We start from the raw sequence: 22400 nt of genomic DNA, 5'->3' as shown, positions 1-22400 counted from the left end.
AGAAAGATTAGTAAAAGAATAAGGAAGAGGAGGAGAAGCATTAAGTAGAAGAATGAGGACAACAAGAAGAAGAAGGAGGAGGAGGGGGGGGGGTGAAGATGATAAAGAAGAGGAAGGAGGACAGAAAAGCAGAGGAGGAGAAGAGGGAGTGGAGGGTGAATGAGTGGATGGGTCAGAGACACTTCTCATCCTGACATCTGTCCAGACTTTGATTCACAGCAGAAAAAATCCCTGATGTACTTTTTAGGGACGTGACTGATTCATGTGGGATTAAGATCTGAGACGAGCTCCACTATCAGGACTGACGACCAGGGGTCAGAGGACAGAGGACAGAGGACAGAGGACAGGCCTAGTGGTACGGGACCAGTTCTGTCTGAGGACAGGACTAGTCCCGTACGAACAGAGCTAAAGGCTGGGTCGTAATGAACTTTACAGGAGATCATGAATCCTGCTTCATATCAGCGTGATGAAGAAAGTCATAGGAGGAGAACAGTAAAAGAAGAAGAGGGTGGATGGTGTGGAGCAACTAGTCCAGGCTTGAATCCAACTGAAATGTCACAGGAGGATTTGAAAGAGGCTGAACGTGAAACACTAGAAAGTATAAGAAGCTATTTCTGCTAATCTGTTGTTTTATCTTTACGTGTGAGTCACAGTTCCATAGAGGATCACAAACAGATTCCAGCAGATTTAAACTTCCAGATAATTCATGTTTTCCAGATCATACTGAAACCACGCTACACATCCACCTCTCACAGGTCAAACATCCAAGCGGTTAATACGAGGAGTCAACATGTTGATCAACCAGATATTTTCCCACATGTCGTAAGAGAAATTCTACTTAAAGAAAAACTCATTCCTGTTTCTGGTTCCAGAGCTGATCAAAGTGAAACAGAAAGCTGCAGCTCCAGTGAGGGCGGCTCTGCCTATACGGGGTTTAAAGATGACGTTATGTAGCGTATGGAAAAACGCTTTCAGTTTTGTCTGGAGCACCTTCAGAGAAACAGCCTGAGTTCTAGTCAATGGATGGAGTCACACAATGAAAACTGATCTCTGGGGGTTTTACTTTCACTTACAGACAGAACCCAGCAGCTGTTGATTCAGCTTTCCAGAAGAACTGGATTTATCTTCCCAACGGCTCTTTATCTCTGGCATTGTTTCTTGTTTTCCTGCTTATCGCCGTCTCATCAGCTCTTTTTATATATTCCATCCTTTAACCTTTCCTTCACGGCGTGTTTTTGGTTTTCATGTGCAGCTGTGTGTGTCTGTGTGTGTGATTGGTAGATAAAGCACATGAATGAGTTGGTGTCACCTTGTAGAACCTCCGCAGTAAATGCAGACTCTCTTCTCTGGCGCCCTGCAGGAAAAACACAAACACATCAGCATGTTGCACGCTTCACCTGGGAGCGTCAGGGTTCAGTGAAGCACGCAGGTTGCTAACATCTTCTAATCTATTTCCCATAAAGCTGCACTTTTCCTTTAAACGTCGCCACAGCTCCCACTGCAGAGATGAAGCCGCTCCGTGCACGGCGGTGTGCAGAAGCCTCGCCACTGAGAACGCCAGAGCTTGACTCATAAGAGGAAATACTTTGCATTCAGATCAGCGTTCCAGAGAAAGACTGACACGTGCCAACGATGTTTGTTCATGGAAATGTAACGCAGCCGCTCCTGCAATCAGTAATATGCATGTGTGCAAACATTCTCAGTCACACATTTCAATGTTCAACCTCCTAACGCTGACGGGACGTTAAATGTCCCAGGACCAGCCGTTTGGACGAGAGGTGTAATGTCTTTTTCATGAATAAACTAGACCTGGAACAGATGAATCCATTTTATTTTTTAAGTGCTTTAAAACTGAAACTGGCCTTTCAGACTCCAGATGTTTGTGCTCAGAGAGCGAGGCCGAGGAAACGTCATGATCAGATATTATTCATGTGTCAACACTAAATCTGGGGAAGCTGCTGTTTGTAAAGCAGATATTAAAGGTCAGCTTTCAGTTTGCATTCACTGGACACCGAGTAAAGATGTCAGTGTCAGAAGAAGGCCGTGCCCCCATTATAAGGGGCTAGTGATTAATGTTAAACCGTGTCAGAGGTGGGAAATTCTTCCAGCAGAAACCCCCCAGAGATAAAACTGATACCAGCAGCATGTAAGACCACGACACACCAGCTGGAAACGCTGACTGTCAAATGACCCACAGGAAGGTTTCATTTTTAAACGGTGATTTATGTAAAAACCTTTATCCTGAAAAAGACGTGTGGTTACTTCCTGTAAGTCGGTGTGAATACTAGCAAGAAGTGACAGGTCAGGAAATGTAGAGTTTCCCAGAAACAAGAGCAAAGACGAAGCTGAGCAAGCCGGAGCATGCAGCGGGACGAAGAGGGCCAGAGGAAGAGGGGAGGTGAAGCTGCGGGCGACTGAGTGATGAGGGAGATTTGTTGTTTCAGAAGAAAAACATGTTGGGTCATAACCAAAAATATGAATAAATGAGAAACAGGAAAGCTGGGCAGATTCTGAGGAAGTCTAATAATAACAGCTCTTATAGATGAGACCGGGTCGATAGTGTTCGTACCTCCAGACAGGCCAGGTGGACGTCTTTAATGATACACTGGACCCCAGACAGGACGGACTGCTTTAACAAGAGGCAGCTCAGCTCCAGCGTAGCCAGACGCACTTTACCATCTGCACAGGGAACAGGAAAGAAAGATAAATCAGTGTATAACGTGACGTATACATCGATCCATGCAGGGCTTCTCCTCGTACGTGTCTCCTCCGTTCCTCTGGGAAATGTGCAAATAAAATAATCCAATAGTCAGAGTCATTGTTCTGCATTAAGAACACGCTGATGCGTGCATTACCTGGCTGTGCAGCCTGGTTCATGATTCGTATTAGTCGCTCCACGAGCACCAGGCTGTACGAGCTCTTCTCCTGGTCTGGAACCGGCAGCTGCAGACGCTCCAGAAGGTCTCGGTTAATGCCTGCAAACATGCCAGAACAAAAACAAGACGCTGACGCTGGAGGGCTGTTTGTAATTAGGCTTAATTAGCTGCACAGACAGAAGGATAATTTAAGGTTAGTGACTACTTATGAACTATTTATAAACTAATACCAGAGAATTTAGATCTGCTGAAGCCCTCAACATACTAAAAGTATCTTAAAACATTTACATGACGTGCAGATTAAAGCTACACTAGCCTGGAGCTGCATGCAAAGGTTGAATAAGGACGTGAGGAGAGCCGTCTATCTGACAACGACCAAGCAGGAGAAAGTGCTTCCATCTGACATTTCCACTCTCTGAGACGTCTCTAAAAAGTGCCATCAAAGCAGAAATGTGGACGAGCTGCAGAAAAGGTCAGCAGATAAGAAGCTGCAGGAAGGTTTAAAAAACAAAAGCCTAAATGGACCCGACGCTGTTACGTCCTAGAAGATGCCTGCAGGTAATTATTTCTTAGAGGTAGTAGCGTTGACTCGTTCAGACAATGAAACACGAGAGATGAAGGAGGAACAAGGACTGAACATATGCTCCAGTCGTGCTTCATCTTCATCCACTGGAACCAAAGTCCATCTGCTGTAAACCGTCCTGCTACAGTAGAGCAGTGTAAATGTGTAAATGTGACAGGTGACTCATTGTTTTGACTGATAAGGAGGATACAGAGCGGATCTCGTCTGTGGAGAAGTTACTGGTTCAGTTTACTTTCAGGCTCGCTGACGATGAGCAGCTCTTTGATATTTCATCGCATGCGACGCGAAGCTTTAACCAGAAAACCTTGTTTTAAGGCGGAGAGGCGTTTCCACTGTGGGAACTCGGTTCGAGAGAAATCAGAAGGAAACATCTCGTGCAGCCTTATCAGAAAACTCTGAAGTATACGTAGAGTCACATCTAGAAGCCTGAGAAACCTTAAGATTAAAAGGTAACTCCTCTCAACTTATCAGAAATGACGATCTGTTATAATTATTTAAATTGGCAGCCCTTCCTGATAACTCAGTTTAAATGCATGTGTTGTGTTTTTTTGCACTTTTTATTTATTTAATATTCATCTTAATCCTCCATGCACCATTGGGTGTGTTAGTTGTGCAGGTGAGAGACGTGTTTTGTAGCTAAATAACAAACTAAAGCAGGTTTAATGTGTTTGTGTAGTGGTTGTGTTACAGTCTCGTCTCCATATAAGCAGACCTTTGCTGTGTGAGACGGCGTACAGCAGGCAGAGCACAAACAGGGCGTGGTAGTCATCACTGGTGCAGTCCAGGGCACTGTAGACCATGTCCAGGAAGGGTCTGCAGACGGAGACAGAGAGGACACCATCAGTCCATGCACACCTCCCTCCCTCCCTCTCTGGTCCAGGTGTGTGTGTTCGTACCTGCTCCTCTGAGTGTGTGTGCGCGTGGCCGCGGCCGTCTTCTCCTCGTCGGTGATGTTCTGCTCCGTCACCTCCGACGCTTTACTCTTCTCCATCACCACCATCTCTATCTCTGCGCACACACACACTCATAAGTGTCCAGAGACGTGTGTGGACACCCCCCTCCCCCAGACTATTCACACACACTCACTCACAGGTAGACTCTTATCACCATCAGTGGCTATGAATGTACAGCCTGAAGTGATTCCTCTTAACTATTTCCCTCTTATTAATATTTAGAGAGCAGATATTTCAGATTGTAGGTGTCATTTTTCCACCCCATATGCTACGCATCTCATTTTGAAACCGTCTCTTCCTCTGCAGCCCACACCATCGCTGCTGCTGCTGCTGAAATTCAAACTGTCACGAAGGATGTTTTAAAACGAGAGCGCGTGGAATCACTTCAGATGAGTGGGATGGTCACAATCTGACACCAGACACACACAGAGCCGCAGTGAGAGAGACAGGCGGAGAGGTGAGGAGCACAGGATGGACGGTGTGTCGCCATGGAAATGGACAGCTGGGCTGTGTGATCAGTGGTTGCCGTGGTAACCATGGAGGGGTGTGGTGGTGGTGGTGGTGGTGGTGGTGGTGGTGGTGGGGGGGGGGGATCAGAAAGTGTCAAACAGGTGATGCAGCAGAAAGAGGGAGGCCTCATCCAAAAACTTTATACACTGCCTGGTCAAAAATAAAAAGGTCCCTCTCTAATATCTGGTTGGACCTCCTTTATCTCTGATTACAGCACAAAGCCTTCTCCAGCACATCCCAAAGATTCTCAATGGGGTTCAGGTCTGGACTCTGTGGTGGCCAATCCATGTGTGAACATGATGTCTCATGCTCCCTGAACCACTCTTTCACAATCTGAGCCCCATGAATCCTGGCATTGTCATCTTGGAATATGATCCATTGATGGAATAACCTGGTCATTCAGTATATTCAGGTAGTCAGCTGACCTCATAATGTTGCTGAACCTAGACCTGAGCAACTGCAGCAACCCCAGATCATAGCACTGCCCCCACAGGCTTGTACAGTAGACACTAGGCATGATGGGTGCATCACTTCATCTGCCTCTCTTCTTACCCTGATGCTTCTCCACTATCCTTCCAGTTTTTAATAATGCGTTGGACAGTTCTTAACCCAGTTTTAGTAGTTTCTACAATCTCCTTAGATGTTTTCTCTGCTTGATGCATGCCAATGATTTGACCCTTCTCAAACAGACGACCACAGGATGTGTCTTTAGACATGGTTGTTGAAGAAATGAGAAGCTACTCATTGCATCAGTTGGGCTTAAATAACTTGTTGTCAGCTGAAAGATAATCACCCATGCAGTAATTATCCAGTAGGAGGCTCCTACTTGTTTGATTCTTCTTTTTGTTTTTAACCAGGCAGTTTATTTTATATCCTACACTTTCTTTAATTATCTTTCTTTTCTCAGGACTCAGCTGTGTCGCTGCTCATGAAGCTTCAGCTGCAGAAGCGAAGGCAACGAGGAATTAATGGACCAAATAAAAAGCAACAGAGCACTAAGCAGCAGCACGGCTCTAAATGTTGATCGTCCTCTTTTTAGCTGAGCTCTCTCTCTTTTCTGTTGGGGGGGGGGGGGGGGGGGGGGTCACCAGGGTGCATGAACATTAAAGAAACACACACAGTCGTGTACTGCTGCGTCCAAAGAGACACACACTCACCTTCCGCCGTCTCCCCACTCGCTCTGCTTCCCTTAGAACTCCCACCTCCTCCTCCTCCTATTCCCTCTGTACCTTTTCCCTTCTCCCTCTCTCCTCCTCCTCTGCTGCTGCTGCTGCTGTCATCGTCCCAGCCCTCCTCCAGTCCTCCTCCTCCTCCTCCTCCTCCGCTACTGCCGCCACCTCCCCCGCCCCTTTCCTCCTCCTCTTCCTCGCCCAGGTTCTTGTAGTTGGGCCTCTTTTGCGTCCTCTTGCGGCCGCGGTGGCGGGACAGCTCCAGGGAGCGCTCTAGGGACTCTGGAGGTTTGACGAAACGACGCACGCCTCCAGCACCGGCCTGTTGGGTCAGAGGAGAGGGAGAGAGAGGAGAGCTGATCTTAGGATCATTATTTAATTCCCTCACAGGGTTAAAAGAAAGATTTCACGGTGCACGGAGGAGCACAAGACACAAGACAGATATAGGATGACTGTGGTGAAGACGTTCATACTTAGAAGAGACCAACTGTCCTGTTTCCACAAAGCGACAACCCTGATGACCTTTACTGGCAGATGGGCACGCAAAACAAAGACATATGTGGTAACACATGCATGCACAAAAAACACTTGATATAACAGCCTCTTCTCACCGAGCCTTCCAGTAAACGCTTCACACTGCAGCCGCTCAAACACTTCCTCCTCCATTCACTTTTTTTTTTTTTTTAATCAGTGGAGGAGAAAATGGAGAAAATGACCAACACACACACTCTCACACACACACACACACACACACTCTCTCACACACACACAGACACACACACAGAACGCTGATCATTAGATCTGAGGTCTCGTACTGGAACCACTAGCCCGCTCACATCCAGACAACACACAGGAAACAGCTGGTGAACGATAAGATGCTGAGTAGTGATGTCAACACTTACAGTAAGGCTGAGCTATCGTGATAATACTACTGCTACAGAAAACAAAAGTCTATTAATAAACTGCTCATTCACCACCTCACATGAAAACAATCACAATGAATGAACTTATTATTAATAGAGAATAAAGGAAGTTGCTCAGCGTTCCGTGGAGGTCCAGGCCCATGACCGGGACGCTGATGCAGCAGCTTTATGACAAATTAAACGTCCTCCTAAGAAATACAGACACATCAGGAAAAACTAATCCGTTATGATTAGTTTTGAGGTCACTGTGCAGATGTAACTCCCTTCAGGTCTGACGCTGACGAGAACTCAGTCATTTCTGAGTCCAGTTTATTTTTCACACGCAGCACTTTTAGACTTCTTGTGAAGTGTCGGGTGACAGCTGACGACGACGAGGGTCAACCACAATGACCCTGGTACGCGCCGAGTGGAAATGCATCTCAGCTAACGGCCATGAACGCTGAGAGCCGACGGCGTCTGGCAGCCATGTTTATTTTGACTAAACCAACATGACAGGAGTTATTTAGAAGTCAGTGCAACGTGCAGGTTTAGACGCATAAATATATAATTAGATGTATAATTATATCCCTGTCAATGAGCCTAGCGTCTGTTAAAGTGAATTAATCTACCAGTCGATTCAGGTAAATGAATCAGCAGCTGTTCTGAGAGCAGAAGAGGAAGAGGACTGAAACTAGGTGGCCTTCTTTTATTCAGACTTGGTGCATAAACCACAGAACATACATGCATGCATGTACCGAGCAGGTTCATGTATGCGACTGAAACCACAGACACATCCTCTCGATTCAAACGTAGATCCTGAACAGTTGAGTTTCTCTCGAACTCGATTAATAAAGACTGAAGACTCCTCCACTTTATTCCAGTCTGCAGGGAAGCATTCACAGAAGCGTTCTTCATAAATACACCGTTAGCGTTTCAGATTAAGTCAGACTTATTTTTAGATAAGATTAAACAAAGCTAAACATATTAGCCGTTAATTTCCACAGAGGAGGAGCTGATTTAATCCTGCAGCAGCAGCAGCAGCAGCAGCAGCACTTTAAAAACACTGATATCTGTATCATCTCTGTGCAGCGCTGCGTACGCCTGAACAGGACTCAACCGTGTGCTGACAGCCTTCAACCACAAGCTAGTATCAGTGTGTGTGTGTGTGTCGCACCTGTTAGCTGACTATGTTCTGGTAAACCGCTCACGGTCTCAGCAGATGCTGAGAAATTAATGGAGGTCGGGGAGCATGTACAACACACACACGCACGCACACACACTGAGCGGCACGACAACGTTTGCAGGTCAAAGATAAAGTTGTAAATGCCAGAACAGGTGCACGTGGGATGAAAGATTCTCTGGCACACGGATGCAAACACTGACATCATTTATCTAACTGGTGCACTTGCAAGTAAACACATCTACAAAAAAAAAAAAGGAACACTTCTTCCAGGAAAGAGATCTGGGTTAGGTGAGCCAGAGCTCTGAGAGCGTTCCGTCATGTGACCTCATTTCCTGCCACATCACAGACAAACAGGAAGTGCCATCTGACCACCTGCGCAGAAAACACAAGAGCCCATGCCTCATGTTTCTGCTTTTCATCTACAATCAGATCAGACAATAACACTTCTGATGTGGCGTCCAAAAAATGCTGCAGAAAGCGATTATAAATCTATTATAAATCTACTATAAATCTATTATAAATCTACTATAAATCTATTATAAATCTACTATAAATCTACTGTAAATCATGGTGTTTTAACACTCGATGCAGACAAAAACACAGTAGAGCAGGTTATTATTATTATTACTGTGAATAAATATGTCTCCAATTAAATCTAACCTGCTGTTTCAGGTTAGATTAAATTGCTAAAAGGAGCAGGATCATGTTTTCTCTTATAAATCTGATCCAGATAGAAGCTCTGCTCTGCTCCGCTCTGCTCTGCTCTGCGAGCTCGAGCGTCTGCCTCCCGTTCTGGTGGCAGACATCGCGCCTCAAGTCGCATTCACTGAAAAGGTAGGCTGATTCTTACAACAGCCGCAGAGCAAACACAGAATAACCACAAGGGTTCTCAGAAACGCTCACTAGCTCAGCACACCCACCTGGCTTCACAAACAGATGGTCAAAAAGAAAAGAAAGAGACCGAGAGACAGAACGAGAGCAGAGGGGAATCAGGCGGGGGAGATGAGGGTGAGAAAAGGGGGGACACGGAAACAGAGATTAAAAAAAATAAATAAAAAAGAAGAAAAAAAGGAGTGAAGAGGGAAATGAAATCAACTTCAGAGAATTTCTTCAGTCCATGTCCAACACTGGAGGCTCAGAAATGAGGAAGAGAGAGAGCGTTTGAATAAATAAATAAATAAATAAATAAATGGGAAAGGAGAAAAAACTTTGTTGAGTAATTTGCATCTTGTCGCCTTGATGTGGGTGAACGATGGAGAAAACCATGACCCCGCCGTCTCATAACCACCTCCACTCTCTGCTGGAACTGTGTGTGTCCGTGCGGTCGTGTGTGTAGGTGTGAATGTGTGGATTTCTTATTTTTATTTTTTTTAACATTTTCAGTGTCGGTCCACATCACAGTGTACACTCTGAGTGATTCTCCTCCTTTCTAAATGAGCTCCATTAGTGTGTGTGTGTGTGTGTTCAGTGTGTGTGTGTGTGTTACCATGTTCTTGTGCGTGCTGTGTGTGTCCGTCTGTGGGGTGAAGACAGACAGGTCTCCGTTGAGGATGACGTCGGCGAGGGCGTTGACCAGCGGCTGATAGTGGATGATCAGAAACACCTGGAACCAGAACAGGAAACAGGAAACTCTCCTTCACTGATGGTTCTCATGTCAAGTAATTAGACAGGTTTACGTTCTGCATGATTACAGGTGGAGGTCATATTTTATTTTAATGAGGTGGGAGGGTGGAGCTTCAGAGACTCATCCATCTTCACACGGACATAAAACATCTTGGTTTTTCTTTTGCAGCACGTTTAACTGCATCATAAACGATAGCAGCGTTGTGGTTGGTGGGGACATGTCATGGGTGTGTTGCTCACTTGGGACAGCAGGTAGAGGGACACCTGAGGGTTGATCTTCCGCTCTTCAAACTACAAAACAAACAAATAAAAAAAAATAGAGAGACAGATGAAATAAGAAGCCAGCCGAGGTCACACATATAAAAAAAATGTATAAAAGCAACAATAAAATGAAGGATGCGATAAAACAGGAGAGATGAGGAGAGACGTTGACAGTCTGGTGATGATTTAGATGTTTGCTGTTTCTGAAAGCAGTCGTAGTTTAACCCCTACCACCCCCCACCCCCGTCCCGTATGAGACAGCTGGGACATTAGGAAGCTCCTTCAGCCTGAGACTACTCCCCCCACAGAGTCCCATCAGCAGTCAGACTCTTTAACTTTGGCTCTGTGACAGACTGGAGACCTGTCCAGGTGTGTACCCCACCTCTAGACCACTGACAGCTGGGACAGGCTCCAGCTCATTCTTTGGGCTCCATCTACCTGCACCATCTCATCCCTGTATTACTTCACGTCTTTACCTCAGGTCATTTTGGTGCAGCTCCTATTAGAGTCTGTCTTTATTCATTAACACTACCTGGTTAGCTACTTAAACCTGATGCAATAAGCAAATATTTTTGTACCTTAACTTTCTCTTTCTATTTCTTTTGTATTTTGCACTGTTGTCCCCACGTGCATAAATAAAGTCCCGTCTTATCTTATCTTGATAATATTTGACAAAACGAAATATTTCTCAGCTGCCATTGGACGATAAGTCGCAGGATATCACAGCCATGAGCGCACCTGTGGCCAATTAACCTAACGAGTTTTGGACTGTTGGACTGGAAGCACCTGGAGAGAACCCACGCAGGGAGAACATGAGTCTATATGAATGTTTGCATTAATGTCTGCAGCATGAATCACTCTAATGTTTAACAATAAAGTCACTCAGTATAACGTGATTCATTCCAGCGGATCATGAGGATCATCAAGTGAGGAAGTTTAAAGTTCCTCTGAATCAGTTTTGACAGCGAACTAAAATTAACAGAACCTGACCAGGAAGCTGAGCACATGGACATTTCAAAATAACAGTTGTACTTGCACAACTTTAGAAAAACGGTTGTTAGTAACACGGGCTGACGGCTCACTGACTGATTTACTGGAAAACAAGAAACAGGCTTCTGAAATGTAATCCACTGCTTTTTGTTCATTTCTCTGTGAGTGTGAATAAAAGGCCGTGAAGATGGAGGTGTAACTCAACTCATTGGGAGGTGCATGTGAGGGTAACATACCGTCTCGGGACTAACCAAAGAGTAGACATACAGGGGCAGGAACAGACGGTTGAGGAGGTGGTCGGTCAGAACGTCGTTGAGGAATTCACAGTTGATGATGAGGATGTCGTTCAGGTAGTGGAGGTGGTCCAGGTGCTCTGCCACCAGGTCACTTAGCTTTCCTCTGTTCTTATGCCTGAGACACGGAGACAAACGCTCTGAGAAAACACACCTGCTCTAGTTCTGACTGCACGGGAACGCATGAAGGAAAACGCACAATAAACTATGTTTGGATTTAATTCTATATTAAATATATAACTGTAACTTGAACATGTTTTGAGAATCATCTCCAAAAATATGTGGACATAAAACCAGAGACAGGTCTGCCCCCTAGAGGCCACGGTGGGACCTGCACTCACTCTTCATCAGTCTGCACACACTTGTCCAGCTCGATGACGTGGCTGCCGATGAACCAGACCAGGTTACTGAAATACGGGACCGCCGTCTTGTCCCGGATGTAGTGCAGCATGTGCTGGTTGTCCACTGGAGGAGGGGGGGTGGGGGGGCAGCAGAGAGAGGAGCAGTTACCAGGACGACGCACGGAACGTCCAATGAACACACACACACACACACACACACACACACACACACACACCTTGTGACGCCCCGAGAATTAGCAGCAGGATGTGAAAATTAAATGTGACCACAAAATAAAATAATAGTAAACACATAAAGTCAATATTAAGAAACAGTCGAGTCAGCTGATTAACACTGAGAGTCCATCGTCTCTGGGGGTTGGTCGAGCCGCCACACTGGGCCGTGGCATCGTGTTACTGGAATCCTGGTTTATTCATTTACTGGATTAATTTGAGGAAGTAAAACCTAAAAGTGCACAGTCACACCAGGTGATTGTTTTGGCTGCAGTTTAAAGTGAAACTAAGCTGTTATTTTTAGACCAATATTTGTTCGTATTTACTGGACCTCTGTGCTATTGTTTTTATTTCCTTATATGGTGTATCACTGCCAAGCTCCCCACTGTGGGAACAATAGGTTCTTTATCAGCAGCTATTAACGTACCACACCCAAACCGTAGACGGATCACTCATGTTATATGTGAGCGATGGGCGTGTGAGGAAGATGAATGCATGTCGTAAAAAACTGGTTGTCTCTGGTACTGATGCACTTTCTCTTTTAAACACATAAACCAGGGCTGTTAAACTCATTTTAGTTCAGGGATAAATAGATCTGCAAGGGGCCGGACCAGTAACGTAACAGGATAATAACCCATAAATAACTACAAAAGCAGCGCAAAGAGGAACTAAATAAAACAGTGAAATGTTCACATTTAATCCTTTTACAGAACTTTTAACGAACTTCCTTAAATTTCTTTAAAACAATAAGCGTAATTTTAGCTTTTTGCTGCATCTGCTGTTTAGTTCAGAGCAGAGTCTGCATATAAATATGGACACCACGTCTCCTCTTCCTCTCATTGGTCAAACATCCCGGGGATACGGGCGGCGCCATCGTGCGACTTTGGAGCCAGAGTCTGATCAGTACGGTTTATTTATTCGACGTGTATTTTAGTGTTTTAATTTGGCCCAAGTCCCGCCCACTAACATGGAGGGGGTGGAGCTTATGACCTATACTGCAGCCAGTCACCAGGGGGAGCTCTACTTCATTTGGCTTCACTTTAGAGGAGCTGTCCCACCGTCCATCTTCATACAGTCTACAGTTCTGGGTCTCAGTGTCCTGTTACGTCCACACCTCTAACTAAACCAGTCTGACCCCTAGTGGACACATTTACATACAATTAATGTCTTTATGTAGTTTTCACATTTTGCAGTTTCAGATTGGACCCCCTGGAGGGCTGGTTCTGGTCCTCGGGCCGTATGTTTGACACTCTTTTTAAATTATTGTGGTGCAGGTAAAACGCTGTCAGACTGGAGAGCAGGTTGAATGTTTTAAATCCTCATGTAAACGTTGCAAGAACAGCAACAGAGAAACTGCTTTCACTGCATTTTACAATATTTCTCTGGTGACGTTTGAATTTATCTGGAGCAACATCCAAGTTGTGTTCTGTTAGTGACAGCTCAGCTGATTCAAAGCCTCGGTCTTGTTGTAGTGTCTCATGTCCTCATGTCAGAGTCATTTAACGCTGGTCAAACTGAGACACGTAAGACACGAGCAGCCAAATCAAAACTCACGAATTAAACAACACAAATACCCACAGTGGCCAGAACTGTCCAACCCGCCACCGAGACGACAACAACGAGGGGCTCAGAGGAAATGAATTCATTAACGAGGCATGCAGGTTGTGTGCAGGTGGACAGGTGAATGATTTACAAGAATCACTGCTGCATCCACACATCTATAACACATACAACATCAGGAACAAGCAGGGCTGGGCAGCAACATGTGGTTAATTCATTCATTAATTAATTAATTACAGATCTGTCTGTCTAAGAACATGTTGCTAGGATACCCAGCCCTGAGAATAAGACTGAATGAATGGAACCAACTTACATGAAACTGGAGTTAGGCAGATGGGGCGCGCAGAGGGAGGAGGGAGGAGGGGGGAGAGAGACAAGAAGGAGAGGAGGAGGAGGAGGAGGAGGAGGAGGAGGAGGAGGAGGAGTGGTTGTTGAAGAGGAGGGAGAGGGGGAAACAGACAGGGTTAATGTGAGTAAAGGAGCGGCTGTGGAGGGGTGGAGGTTGGGGAGGACCCCACAGGTATACTAACAAACAAACTGCAAACAACAAGGACACGCCTGGAAAAGGACTTTCTACGACTTATTAATACTTATATATAATATTATCTTAACAAACTTAATTGAGGATTTATATGTGAACAACAACAAACTGAAAGAATCAACAACATCAAGTGTGAATTAATTCCTTTTCCAGGTTTGTCTTTTGTTGCGGTTCAGAGGAATCAGCACGAAGCATCAAACAGGGACACGTCAGCGTAGTAAATATAATAATAAATATAATAATAAATATAATAATAAATAAACTAGAACAGACGTCTCCACTGCAGTAAACTGATGAGAGACTGAATATAAGAGAAGGACGTCTCCACCAGGCCTGGTTGCCTAGGTAACCCTATATTTACCAGTGAAACATGAAGAACATTAATATATGTCTAGCGTATGGATGCTAGCTCTTAGCTTCAGGTTTCCTTCAGGTAAACTTGACATGTCAATCAGGTGTATAAGCCACTCCCATTGGTCCATGAAGCTGAGATAAGTTCTCCTCCCTAGCTCCTCCCCAGGCTCCTCCCCTAGCTCCTCCTTCTCTTTGACAGTCAAATGCTAAACAAGGCGTCACAGCCATAGCCTCTATTAGCATTAGCATTTAGCAAACTGTGGACACGTCCATCTCTTATACAGCGTCTTTTGGGGGTTTGATTCAGAGTGACATGATTATCCTGTAACCGTCACATTGATGCTTCCCTCTTGGACAGATTCCTTCCTACAGCAGATTAAAGACACAACCAGGTTCCCTCATACATAACCACAGGTTAAAGCTGCACTAGCCGTCAGTAGTGTTGGGGCTACACAGTCAGGATGTCATGGACGCAGGTGTGCGGTGCAGAGGGTCACGTGCAGGACAAACAGATATGAGGACACACAAGAAGCCATTCTGTTCTTGGAGACTTACTGTTGGACGGACGGATGGACTGTTTTTAATACATGTGTGGTGGAGACAAAGCATGACGTGTGGGAAAAAAGCCAAACGCACAAAAAGCAGCAGCTGCTTCCAAGCAGAGAGGACGGCCTCTGGAAACATCTGGACGTCTACGCTGCTGCACGCTACACATTTATTATAAAAAGACCTGCTGCACTACTAGCTCTAGTATCTAAATGTGATAACACAACTAAAAACAATTAGTTTCCTGCATATAATTAATGTAAAGTGTTACAGACCCTTTAAACCAGCACCAGGCTGCTGTTAATGATGAGCACTGATCCGTGCAGTATTTTAGCAATTTAAAAAAAAGTGGTGCTTTGCAGAATTTTCGTAAACAACAAACAGAAAAAAGCAACGGAAAACTAAAAGGCCAACACCTCAGCAGACTGCATGAGTCAGAGCGTTACCTGTTAGTCATGCTCATGCACAAGAAGCAGCAGCAGCAAGAAGAAGGGAAGGAGCACAGAGAAAGGACGGATCCAGCATCCTGTGTCTGTGTGCATTAGTATTATATCTATATCTATATATGTGTGTGTGTAAGTGGTTAGCTTGTGCACATGCTCCCGACACTCACCTTTGTAGACGTTGAGCGTGATGGTGCGGACTGCGATGCGGACCATGCTTTCAGGGTGGTTGAAAAACTTAATGGCCTCGGTGTACAGGGCAAAGTCATTAGTGTGCTGTGTGTGGGAGACAAGAGAGGGGGCGCCGGTGAGCGAGGCAAGGAACTGCACCGCTGCACTGAGCACCAACATGACCAGAGAGACAGAGAGAGAGAGAGAAAGACGGAGACGACGGCAGAGACACCTCCACCGCCAGAAGACACACGAGTCCTGGCGTCAGGGTTTGACAGCAGCTTCTCTAGAGTTAAACTCGTCTAGTGACGCACTCATTCATGAGATAATAAGATGAACACGTCTCATTTCAGACTTAATAAAGTGCCAGAATCTCACATAAGACAAACTGACAGAGCTGGACATTTTCAGCCGTCTCTCTCTGGTCCTCCAGCCAATCGTTCTTCAGTCCCTGAGACCTCCGGCCAATCACAGCCTGAGAGTTTAAAGAGTCACCCAGAAGTCACAGAGACTGAAGAACAACCCTGAGTCCAAAGCAAACACCTCTGGTTTTAAAGCTGTGACTATGAAGAAGATCCAGCTCCTAGACAATGGCGCCATCCAGTGGACAACACATGAAGTGACGGATGAAATAAATAAAGCTTTCACATTTCAGATGACTTTTAAAAACAGAAATTAAATTAACTATGAAGCTCTCGGCTCAGAGGGTCTGGTTCTGGAGTCAGGGTCAAAGCTTCCATCGACAGTACACCAAGAACTTTCCCCAGCACACACAGGCCGATGCAGACACTATAGACACCGCTGGAACATCCAAGGGTAACACAAATTATTCAGGTGAGTTGTTCTAATATCACACACACACATGTTCTCTAGCGTTTCTATAATAACTGAACACTGTGTTTGAGTCATGTACTAAAGACAGAGTCTGTTAAATCAACACAAACCAAACAGGAAGCCGGTGTTCTGACACAGGAAGTGTGCTGCAGATGACACGAGATAAAATCAACTGCCAGTAAACGAGAGAAACAAACAAGGCGAGAAAAAGAAATGTCAGAGCTCAACAGAAATTAGTTCTCAGGTACTTTAAATCCCTCACTCCTGTCTCCCAAGGGGATCACCTTCACCTCCTCCTTCCATGCCCCTCTCTCCCACCCCGTCCCGTCCCGTCCCTCCCCCCGTGGCCTCACCTCGTTGTAGAAGAAGTGCACCGTGTGGTTGTTGAGCTTCAGCGACAGGGTCTTGAGGAAGGAGATGTAATACGCCATGATCTCCTCGTCCGAGAAGTCAAACTTGTGGACGATGATGGAGTTGACGTGGTTGTTGGACAAGAGATAATCTGGGAGGAGAGAAGAGCAGGACAATAAACACCCTGACAGGATCAGAACCAGCAGAACCACACGGGTCAGACTCAGTGACCCATGTCTCTGGTTCCTCTCCTTCTTTGGACCTCTGCAGACCAGGGACATGGAGGTGTTCTGACCCAGTCCTGCAGCCACCACAGTTTGTTCCTTGTCTATTAAATCCTTCCACTTGAACATCTTTCCCGTTTCTAACATCAACTCTGAGGACAAAATGTTCACGTCCATCCTGATACATCTTCACCTGTCAGTGGTCATAATGTTGTGGCTGATAGCAGTGCATAGCATGCTTTAAAATGAGAAGATGGAGCGTTTTCTGTCGTCTGCAGGGAAACTTTAAAACTAAGATCAGCTGAAGGTTGGAGGAATAAAATAAAATCCCTGAAAACAAACCTGACTGTGTTTATAAGACGTCAGATTATCTGCTGATGCTGCGGTTGCCTAGCAACGGGATAGAAATGCAGCAGGGTACGATGCTTTATATATTTCAACAAAGAAGGACGGCGTAACATACCGTCCTCCTGCTGAGTCTATGAACAAACACATTAAAATGACATTTTAGAGCAACTACATGTAACACTGCTGTAATTAATAAACAATGATTTAACAGCCGTCGCCTCACGAGACACAGGACGTTAGAACATGGAGCGATGGGTTCAACAGCGTTTTATCACATTTAAAATCAGACTGAAGACGTGATGAGGATTATTTCTGGATCATTCAGTGTTTAACTACGAGCTATAAAGAGTACGTTCTCTAAGCAACACCTACTCTAAGGACACGGGTCACATGACTCTGCCCCGGCTCATCTAATCTACTGCCTGATGTGTTTTATTATTATTATTATTTCTTCTTAATAAAGAAGAACGCAAGAAAATAGATCAAACTTGATAGAAGGTTTGTTTGCATCAAGACTTGTTTTGACTGTCGATATGTTAATATTAGAAGCAATTTTTTAATTTACCTCTAGAACTAATGTCCATCTCTGAGAATCCGGTGAATTCAGATAAGACGTCTTCTATTTCTTTAAGAACGTGACGTATTTCCGTAGTCTTGCAGGCATCAGCTGAATGACTGACTCCACTACTTTTTCCTTTTCAAAGTTTTTAAAAACAATTTGGCGACATCCACTTGCTGCTGTGTATTGTATGCTTAGCTTCCTGTTGTGAAGCTGGGCCTGAGCCAGAGGAGTGATGGACTGAATTATGTGTATTACTGTCAAATGTCATTCTGAATGCAGAGATACTGGGGGCTGTACCACAGCGTGAGGTCAAACTGATTAGAGTGTCTGAGTGATACTGTTGTCCTTGGCTCCTGAGATACAAAATGAAATATCAGTGCTGTGTAGATGACATTCAAATCAGTGTTTAAAGAACTGTGAGATATGCAGCAGTTGATATGGAGTGTGAGCAAGATGCAGCAGGCTTTTGATCAACACTTTGTCGTAACAGCAGCACGTGTATGATAATAGTTTATTCATTTATTTAACGTGCTATTAATGAGTTTATTCACTGGGCATATTTGACAGCTACACGTGACACCAGCTGCCCTGAATGTAACTGATCACACTCACAGAGGGACGTCTCGTGGCTGATGTTTTCAAACAGTATGTTGAGGGTCTGGAGGAGCTGAACACACACGTAGCGTCCAGACTTCTGACGCAGGATGTTCAAGAAGAAGGCGAACATGTTCTTCTCCAGGAAGAAGCTGAACACGTGCAGGAGAGAGGACACGAGATAATCATTACATGAAAACATATCAGTGTTTGTCTGTAGGAAGCATCTCCTGCTGGTGAACATCTAAGATACAGACATTATGCTCAGTATGTGTGTTTAATCTGATCCTCATCTGTTTCACCACCAGAAGCTTCTGATTAAAACTAATGGTTTCATGAGACTGAGTCACAGGAAACGACTGAATCTTCAGTTTCACAGTGTCCGGTTCATTTCCTGCCTATTTTTAAAAGCTGATAAACCACTTTGCTGTTTACCACTTTGTGCGACTATCGATGTGTGAGTAAAGACATTGGACAGGTTGCTGTTTGTCTTATAGACAGTGCTCCAAATAGGACCAGTAAAACTCTACGTGATTCATTAGTGAATGAGTGTGTAGCTGCGTAAAGAAATATATATTTATAAATGAGGCATTCTATTAATGAAATAGAGAATTAAATGGACAGTAAATAATAATGATAAATAAACACAGAAGAGAAAGAAATATTGATTCACATATTATTATTCTTGGTGCCATTTTTATAAACTCACCATTGTGAGACTATTAAAGCTCATAGACTGTGTGCAATCTTTAATGACGCAAACAAAGATTTAAATAAATTCAAAGCGGTCACTCTGACATCCACATATTTGCATCTGATCGATGGCACAAGAGAAAACAGCGACTGGGACTCACTCAAACACGGAGCTGTCATTCTGGTCCCCCCAGATTAAGATCTCTGTGATGGAGCGGATGGTCTCCACCAGGAGGTTCCTGTTGTGGTCTGTCACCGTGGTGTTTTTAGTCAGAACGTGATACATGTACCTGACAGGGAGGAGGACAATTAACTCACAGGTCTTTAAACTTTGCAGCAGCAGCAGAAACAGAGAGACACGTCCCACACACCTGGACGTCAACCAGGTGGACACTGACAGAAGCAGAGATGGTGTTAGTGAGCTACTGAGAGCTTTAAACGCTGTGTTTACATTTACAGTCAGCAGGGTTCTTGTGTGTACTTTATATTTAGCCTTCAGTTCAACTTCAACCTGCTCCTTAGTGCAAGAACACCTGGAGAACACCTGTGCAGAGGTGTTTACTTCCAACTCATTTATTCGATGTTTGTCTTAATTTTAGACACCACTGTCAGCTATGAGCTAGCTCACACTGCATCCACCTGGTTTAACGTAATTAAACGGACACAGTAGCCACAGGTAGTTAAATTAGCCGACAGGTGATCTGACAGCCAACAACAGTTAACTCATATCTCATTTCTTCCACCTGATAACGCTGACAGACGTTTTTTAATCGGTGAGCACCGGAGGCTAACATTAGCCTGTCGAATGCTAACTACTTACTTCAAATGGTCCAAGGAGTGGATGTTTTTCACCTTCCCCTGTCCTCCGACCCAGCTCCGCGACCGGCCGAACATGGCTGCGGTTTAACGGGAGGCTGCAGTTTCGGCGGGCGCGTTATTCTGCGGAGGTTAGTGTCCGCTTGTGTCCATTACACCCACTTTCCCCGTCCAGATAGCGACTTAGCAAACAGAGGTGATAGGCGGTGATGGCAGCGCCGAGGACCGTTACGTAACAGCTTCAAGCAGGCGGCATGCTGGGACTTGTTGTTTTCTTTCCTACAGCAGAGACTGGAAAGGCATACACGAGCGCGCTGAGAAAAAACTACAACGTTCTCTTCCGACGTTGGCAGTGACGGTTAAAGCCGGCGACCCCGTCCTCGCGAGGCGGCCACCGCAATGATTGACACCTCCGCAGCCAATCAGAGCAGAGCCCGACAGTGCGTTGGCCAATCACGCGCTGAGGCTTCGGGTGTCGTTTTGCGGTCTGGACTGTTTTGATGCGGCGGGTGAAAATGTTCGTTAAAAGGACGTTTGTGTGTGAAAACTTGGTCTGAACTTGTGTGTTTCTGAACGTGTTCCGGTTCGGACGTGTTTGTGAGAAAAGTGCGCTCGAGGAAACGTTTGTTTAGCTTCACGTTGCTACTGTTTTAGCCAGCTGGCATCGCGTATGGACCAATGTCAAGACAGCGTCGTGTTAGCTAACGTGATATTCTGATACCGGTTATTTTTAGCGATGAACACTGCGCCGTTACCGCTTTTTGTTTTTTTGTCTTTTTCAACCGGACCGTACAGATAAACCCTCCTTCGGTTCACTGCTGCTGCTGCTGGTTGGGACCAGCCGACATGGACGCCCCGGTCCCGTCACCCCAGCAGCGGTAACGGCCCAGCTCGACCAGGACCAGGACCAGGACTCGAACCCGGACCCGCGGCTCCCTTTCTCTTCTATGACACTCACAGTTTATGCGCAGCTAGATTCAGTGGAATCGCTCCTGGACGAACTCCCCTATATGTTTTATCTGGGCCTGTTCTTTGTGAACGTCCTGATCCTCTACTATGCCTTCCTGATGGAGTACATAGTCCTGAACGTGGGGATAGTGTTCCTGCCTGAGGACATGGACCAGGCGCTGGTGGACCTCGGGGTGCTGTCTGACCCGGCCTCGGCCCCCTACGACACAGACACGGAGCTGGATGTGTTTGAGGGCTACCTGGAGTGATGAGGAGGATGATGATGATGGTGGAGGAGGAGGTGAAGTGGGGGCCAGACTGGATCAGGGTGAAGGCTCTGTGGTCAGCAGCCTGGGTGCAGCGTGTCCTCCTAGAGACGGTGAGAGAGTAAGGACGTTCAGTCTTTAAAAGCTCATCCTCCGTTCTGAACACATGAGCTTTAAACGTGTGATCATCTGTCTCCAGGTTGTCCCGGCTCCCCCAGACCGCGCTGCGATGTCTCAGCTGTCAGTGTGTCGCCAGGTTAACAGCGGTCGTCTCTGGTTGGACGGCGTGGCGGCCAAGACCGGCCACCGAGGACACGACTGTGGACACAGCGGAGGAGCTGCAGCGAGTTGGAGAGAGACGGCCGTTCATCAGCAGCCTGCCGATCACACTGAACACTTATCTGGGCCGTGCAGGTGTTGACTCTACAAGTACAGTGATGTCCAAAACGTCCCGCGCAGGAAGACGACGTCCACTGTGAGCATGTTGTCACAGACCAGCTTGTTTCAAATGATTTGTCTCTGACTCATCTGTGTCAGGGACAAACACTCTCAGGAGCACAGGGGACACTGACAGGGCTGGTTTAACACTGACACTGGATGTAGGCTGTAGAAGATCAGGAACACCCCCCCACCCCCCCTTCACTGTTCACAGAGTTTATTCTTTGATCCAGTCTGGGTCTAATCAGAGTAAATCATCAGATTCTTCAGATTTCTGACTCTTTCTTTGTCGTTTCTGTTTTTTCTGACGGTCAGAGACACAGATGTGCTGCATGCATGATGTTCACTGACTGTAAAAATGCTGGTTTAGTCTTCAGAAGCTCCGTTATGTTGTCGTCGTGCTTTATTTTGGTCATGAAGTGTGTGTTCTCTCAGCAATAATAAACTGGATTCAAGCAGTTACACAGAAACAGAGGAGAGACCAGGAGGAGCCGGGTTTGATTGTGTTCATGCTGTAGGTCTGAGACCAGCTCTGAGACCAGCTCTGAGACCAGCTCTGAGACCAGCTCTGAGACCAGGTCTGAGACCAGCTCTGAGACCAGGTCTGAGACCAGCTCTGAGACCAGGTCTGAGACCAGGTCTGAGACCAGCTCTGAGACCAGCTCTGAGTCAGGAGGACGTATATAAACCACATGAACCAAAAAGAGGAAACTGTCTAGAAGAGTCATAGTGAATAACTTCAGTGTTTGCATTATTCAGAGGTCAGAGGTCAAGTCAGCTCATAATGGGTGACTAA

General features: G+C 45.6%; 2 protein-coding genes across 7 annotated transcripts in view; one reads left to right on the top strand and one right to left on the bottom strand.

Moving 5' to 3' along the window:
• Positions 1–20167, bottom strand: part of clec16a (C-type lectin domain containing 16A) — a 33545-nt gene extending 13378 nt beyond the window's left edge. For 3 of the 5 annotated variants that reach the window (XM_084571394.1, XM_084571397.1, XM_084571398.1), the window contains exons 1-15: positions 19957–20167; positions 19298–19426; positions 18462–18595; positions 16718–16866; positions 15530–15635; positions 11685–11808; positions 11287–11461; positions 10040–10090; positions 9663–9779; positions 6080–6413; positions 4356–4467; positions 4172–4272; positions 2856–2975; positions 2570–2679; positions 1310–1354 (exon numbers count right to left, since the gene is read on the bottom strand). In XM_084571394.1, the coding sequence (XP_084427520.1) occupies positions 1310–1354; positions 2570–2679; positions 2856–2975; positions 4172–4272; positions 4356–4467; positions 6080–6413; positions 9663–9779; positions 10040–10090; positions 11287–11461; positions 11685–11808; positions 15530–15635; positions 16718–16866; positions 18462–18595; positions 19298–19426; positions 19957–20030 (1881 nt within the window). In that variant the 5' untranslated portion in view covers positions 20031–20167. The remainder of the gene's footprint in view (positions 1–1309; positions 1355–2569; positions 2680–2855; positions 2976–4171; positions 4273–4355; positions 4468–6079; positions 6414–9662; positions 9780–10039; positions 10091–11286; positions 11462–11684; positions 11809–15529; positions 15636–16717; positions 16867–18461; positions 18596–19297; positions 19427–19956) is intronic. The other 2 variants (XM_084571396.1, XM_084571395.1) reach the window with 2 other exon arrangements.
• A 242-nt stretch (positions 20168–20409) lies between these two features.
• Positions 20410–21875, top strand: dexi (Dexi homolog (mouse)). 2 transcript variants are annotated; one of them, XM_084571400.1, is made up of 2 exons: positions 20410–21287; positions 21366–21875. In XM_084571400.1, the coding sequence occupies exon 1, from the start codon at positions 20900–20902 to the stop codon at positions 21167–21169; it is 270 nt and encodes an 89-aa protein (XP_084427526.1). In that variant the 5' UTR covers positions 20410–20899; the 3' UTR covers positions 21170–21287; positions 21366–21875. The 2 variants fall into 2 exon arrangements, with proteins under 2 accessions (XP_084427526.1, XP_084427525.1); XM_084571399.1 differs by having other exon boundaries at positions 20412–21279.
• The last annotated feature ends 525 nt before the right edge of the window (positions 21876–22400 follow it).

Source organism: Chelon labrosus (genome assembly GCF_963514085.1).
Source record: "Chelon labrosus genome assembly, chromosome: 21".
NCBI classification, from domain to species: Eukaryota; Metazoa; Chordata; class Actinopteri; order Mugiliformes; family Mugilidae; genus Chelon; species Chelon labrosus.
The sequence above is the reverse complement of the archived record's forward strand: the minus strand, read 5'-3'. Positions and strand labels throughout refer to the sequence as shown.

Excerpts from the sequence above, each read along its gene's own strand:
- dexi (XM_084571400.1), top strand. The coding sequence starts at position 20,900 with ATGACACTCACAGTTTATGCGCAGCTAGATTCAGTGGAATCGCTCCTG.